The sequence below is a fragment of the Triticum aestivum genome, chromosome 7B (genome assembly GCF_018294505.1).
Source record: "Triticum aestivum cultivar Chinese Spring chromosome 7B, IWGSC CS RefSeq v2.1, whole genome shotgun sequence".
In the NCBI taxonomy this organism is placed as follows: Eukaryota; Viridiplantae; Streptophyta; class Magnoliopsida; order Poales; family Poaceae; genus Triticum; species Triticum aestivum.
The window spans coordinates 13,975,268-13,980,584 of NC_057813.1; the positions used below are offsets into that span (position 1 = coordinate 13,975,268).

The window sequence follows — 5,317 nt, forward strand, 5'->3', positions numbered from 1 at the left end:
AGAAGGCTATGAAAAGGTAGCAACATTTACAGTGCATCTAACATTTATCGCAAACCAGTTGCAAGCATCGATGGCCATAGAACAAGCTAGCTACTCAATTTTGTCTAGTATTTAAAGCAACGTGGTGTTTATATAATTGCTTACCAGGGGTAAAAGTCCCTTGAGGAAGAAGGGCCATGACAAAGGCAGAAGAAGAAAGAACTGCAGCGCTCATTATTTCCAAACGTTGAATTAACCATTCAGTTGCTGCAAAATTATAGAAATACGGACTGGCATTCTTGTCAACAAGATCCAAATTTTTTTCAAAGAAACGATCTTCTTCCTCGAAGGCCCTTATTGTTATAGCCCCTGAAATTGATTCACCTAAGTGATTCGCTAGAGCAGACTTGGTTGTACCATTAATCCGCATCAATTCCTTGGCCGAGGCTAGATAGTACCTCTGCATAACCAAACATAACAGGTTTCAGTTAATGAGAACTTTGAATACAAAAAACAGGCTGATTCACCCTCAGACAAAAAATAGCAGCAGAGAACAACAATTTTTTTTAGCCGGGATAACCCCTTTCCATTACTCACATAACGGAAATCAGAGAACAACAATTGGTGAATGAAATAAAAATAATCACAGAAATTATGCTTAGCAATAAAGAAACGAAGTTATACCAATTACCTGCAACCTAATTGCCAAAACTATCATTGGCACAGCCACAAATAGAACTTGCCATGTAACAGCAGCCAATACCCCTAGATTTGTATATGCATTTAAGCTGGTACCAAGGCTCAGCACGAAGGCAAATGGAATATCAAGGTCAACGATACTCAAATCTGAAGAGACCTGCATTAGATGAAAGGAGAACAAGTTAATCCATCATGAGAAAACCTCTGGGTGTAAAACGTAACTGGATTTTTTTTTGTTTGACATTCGATTAAGAACTCTTACCCGGCTAAGAATCCTTCCTAGAGGAGTAGAATCAAAAAAGGACATTGGTGCACGGAACAATGAATTGAGTAACTGGGAAAACAAGGATCTTGACGACTGCATCCCAAGAACGACGACTCCTAAAGATCTTGATAGCAAGAAGATCATTGTGCAAGCTCCGATAATAATGTACACAGAAATTAACTTCAGCATACTAACATGAGGATTTTGGACATTAGCAGCCATCCATGAATTCTGTAATATTTGCCCGGCTATGAAAATTATGTGAGAAATCATACACAAGGAGAAATACAGGAAGCCTTTCTTCTGGCGCAGGTAAAGCATATAAGGCTTAACACCTGCATCCCCTGTTTCTCTTTCCTCTTTCTTGATCAGTTGATCTTCCGGTGATGGCTTCACAGACTCTGTATATCTGCTTCCATGAATACCAACTGTCTCCTTGATTGATACTTCCTTAGCTCTTTGATTGTGTGTGTTGTTATTGAGATCCGAAACACCCATCGTATCTTTATGGGCATTTACAAGGTCTTTAAATTCTTCACAATCTGCCAATAGATCCTGATAAGGTGCAGACCTAATAACCTCTCCATCTGACATTAACTGCCAAAAACGACCACTAGTTTTAGATGACATCAACAAACAAACAAACAAAAGGCCAGTTACATATAAATATAGATTATAGAGGAACAAATATCATCAAATGGTGAATTTTTCGAAGTGGAGGGAGGTACCAAAATGGAGTCAAATGCAGGTAGAAAATCAACTTGGTGGGTCACCAAAAGAACAGTCTTGTCTGATAGAGCACTCATGACATATTCCTGTTACAAAGAGCTTTGTAAAGCAGTTCACAACCAAATAGTAATACAATCTGCATCTGCTGAATATGATCCTTACATTGAAGAGACTTGTGGCTGTATGGGCATCAACAGCACTGAAAGGGTCATCAAGAAGATAGATGTCTGCATTTTGGTATAGTGCACGAGCAAGCTGGACGCGGTGCTTCTGACCACCACTAAGATTTACTCCTCTCTCCCCAATTTGAGTACGATCTCCATATGGCAACATTTCAAGGTCCTTGACCAAAGAGCACCTCGCGAGTGTGTTGTGGTATCTTTCCCTGTCCATCGACGATCCAAAGAGAATATTGTCTTGCACGGTTCCTGTTTGGATCCATGCATTCTGAGAAATATATGCTATTTTCCCGCATATCTGGATCTGAAATGTTTTATGCAAACATCAAGAGTTTGATATTAAGATGTTATGAGAAAAATGAATTGAAGTACTTCATGTTGGCAAATATTGTAAAGCATAATTTATATAAAAACTTTGCAAATCGAACATAACAACTTTGAACATGATGCTGCTGTCAACAGGCTATGTTTTTTCTAAGCATGTCTAAATGCCTAAACTCTGAATATGGCAGATATTTCATGAAAAGATGGTGTTACTAAAAAAACATACCGTTCCTTCAGTTTTGGGGACCTCACCAAGTACAGCAGCCAAAAGCGTCGACTTTCCTGATCCTACTTCTCCACAAATTGCAATCTTTTCTCCAGCTTTGACCAACAGATTTATATTCTTTAGAGTTGGTTTTGATGTATCCTCATCCCACGAGAAGCTACACGAATTCATCGCTATAGGGTAATCAACGCCAACATAGTATTTCTTCCTAACTTGCCCGTTTAGCTCAGGTGCATCAAGGAAGTTTGATACCCGAGTGAAAGCAACCTTAGCCTGTATCACAACTGCAATAACATCCGGTATCGTCCTAATTGGATCTTGCACGAGACGTAGAGTTGCCACAAAGGTGAAGACATTGCTAGCATCAAGAGGGATTTTCAAAAAATAGCATGTTACAAAGGTCGCAGCCGAAACCAAAGCAGGAGAAGACCAGAACAGGAAACCATTGTATGTCCTCCTAAGCTGGAATGCTTGCAACCACTTGTACTCAACCTCCCTTAACCCCTCGATGACCTTCTTGAAGTGGGCTTCCCATGCATAAAGTTTCAAGACCTTCATATGAACTAGTGACTCGGACATGGCCTTCAATCTCACATCCTGTGCTTCCATAAGTTTACTCTGAAATTTGTGTTGCAGTCTGGCCAATGGAAGGTTGCAGAGTACGGTGAGAATGATGACAATCAACGATGAAATAGTTGCAGCACCAACCGCATTGTATAGAATTGCCAGCGCAATGCAAAGCTGAACACTTGTTGTCCATGTTTGATGAAACCAGTATGGGAATTCCCCGATCCGGTAAGCATCAACGGTCACATAGTTCATAATTTCTCCAGAAGAGTGATTCATTTTCGCTGCATTTGATAGCTTCTGTTGTTTCTTATAAATAGCTGCTGACAGAAGTGACCTCACCTGCAATCCTAATCTCCGAGTGCGGAAATACCACTGTCTCTGTGACAGTGATTCACCGCATTTGCAGATGAACATTAGTGCAGCGAGCACATAGCCTTCGTACTTAAAGGTCTCTTTCCCAAGTGACACATTGATGAATGCCTTGAGAATTACTGGGCCGGTGGACAAGGTGAGAACCTTGAGCAGAGCAAAGAAACCCGAGACCAAGATGGCACGCTTGTGACAAGAAACAATAGTCCAGAAGAATGACGGTGTGGCATGCACCGGCGACTGCTTCTTGTCATTGAGCTTCTCCATGAACATCATGTACTGGTTGTGTGCTCGATCTGTGGTGCCTAAGAGTGGCATGTCTTTGTCCTCAAGGGGCTTCTCAAAGCCCATCTTCATGAGAGGATTCAACCATGAAAACCACATCTCGCTGAAAAATCCAGCAGTGGCAAAGGGAGTGACCTGATGAGTCTCAGAATCAGCTACCTCAACGCCTGTCTCCTCTGTGTTGAGGGGCTTGTATAAACCACTTCCAGTTTCTCCATCACCCTCTTCATCACGGCTGTGCTGAATGCCGTAAATGAGGAGGACAACTGCACCTGGCAAGCACAGAACATCCAAGCAGCCCTTGACGGCGACCATCTTCCCTGCAACAATAGCAACAACCGAAGAACAGCAGACAAACGCCGCGTCAACGGTCAGCAAGGCCGGCGAAAATTTAACGAACGCCGGCCCAAGAAACCGAGGCCTGACGCTGAAGGCGAAGCCAGCAAGGGTCAGATTCAGTCCCTGGGATAATGTCACAAGCCACCAGTGTGGAAGGTAAACAGCAGAAGCGTCCTGACTGGAGCCACCCCACAGCATCGACAGCCCCAGCCCGAGGTAAGCCACACCCAGGCAGGCGTTGAACACCACGGCAGAAAAGTGCAGCGGGGAGCTGAGGCTGAGCGCGACGAGCTGCCGCGCCGACGCTCTGCTCTGTGGAATTTTGACAAGCAGCTGGAGGGCGAGCGCGAGCAGGAGCAGCGCAGCGACGCCGGTCGCCGCCAGATGGTTGGTGCAGGTGGAGGAGTCGAGTATCTGCTTCAGAGCGCATGAGGCGGCGTCTTGGCCGGAGCATACCGGGCTCCCACTCCCGCACAAGCTCGTCGCCCAAGACGAACCTGTTACAGAGCATGGCGTTCCCGGAGTTCAGTTGGCTGCCGATCGAGAGGTGGCAGAGGAGGAAGTTGAGGAGGGGATTGATTACTTGTGAGGGAACCCATCCCCATCTGGTGGTGGTTGGAGGTGGATGAGCAGCTCCTGTCTCTGCCCTGCGCCAGCCATGAAACAGGAGGGAAACTGGTTAGGACAAGAAAAGAGACGCTCTGCTCCAAGAAGGAGCAGACAGAGAACAGACATGGACGAAAACTAGCCGTACTGGAACGCAAATCTGACGAGATTACTCTAGGGGGAATCTCAGTGGTCGCTGGAACGCAAAGAGTTGACGGTGTCGCATGAAAATCCAAGCATGGGAGACTGCTAGCAACAAATCCAAACCCCCACACAAACAGACACACAGACAGACAGACAGACGCCAAGGAAAAGACAGAGTATTTATCTGGACGGAGACCCTTTCCGTGTGGAGTAAAGTAAGCAATGGTGCAAAGTGTTGACCTCTGGGCTGCCGGTGAGTGCTCCGGTGGCTTCTTGGTCGCCGGGAGCTTGACGAAGGAAGGAGCAATGGTGGCTGCTGCTAGTAGAGTAGATACAGCAGCTGCAGCAGGTCTGGCTCGGCGCATCAAAGCTCTTTTATTGGTGCTACTGCTGCTACGGGGACGGCGCGTCACTGCGCCGCCGGCGGAGGAGGAGGAGGAGGATTGCCCGTAGCAATAACTGCGGGCTCCGTGGCCACGTGTTGCGGCGTTTCGGGGCTGGGCGGTCCTGGCCTGGACCCGGGATGCATCGACTATGGCCGGTTTTTCTCCCTGCAAAAACTATGGTGATTTTTTATAGGGTTGCATGTATGCTGGTCGCTCG

General features: G+C 45.7%; 1 protein-coding gene across 3 annotated transcripts in view; it reads right to left on the reverse strand.

Moving 5' to 3' along the window:
- LOC123157276 (ABC transporter C family member 10) overlaps nt 1-5,242 on the reverse strand; it is an 8,490-nt gene extending 3,248 nt beyond the window's left edge. For 2 of the 3 annotated variants that reach the window (XM_044575532.1, XM_044575531.1), the window contains exons 1-8: nt 4,955-5,242; nt 4,548-4,611; nt 2,402-4,461; nt 1,835-2,155; nt 1,672-1,758; nt 941-1,540; nt 671-835; nt 145-439 (exon numbers count right to left, since the gene is read on the reverse strand). In XM_044575532.1, coding sequence (XP_044431467.1) covers nt 145-439; nt 671-835; nt 941-1,540; nt 1,672-1,758; nt 1,835-2,155; nt 2,402-4,461; nt 4,548-4,569 — 3,550 coding nt within the window. In that variant the 5' untranslated portion in view covers nt 4,570-4,611; nt 4,955-5,242. Of the gene's footprint in view, nt 1-144; nt 440-670; nt 836-940; nt 1,541-1,671; nt 1,759-1,834; nt 2,156-2,401; nt 4,462-4,547; nt 4,612-4,718; nt 4,862-4,954 lie in introns of those variants that run through there. The other variant, XM_044575533.1, reaches the window with a different exon arrangement.
- Between the last annotated feature and the right edge of the window lie 75 nt (nt 5,243-5,317).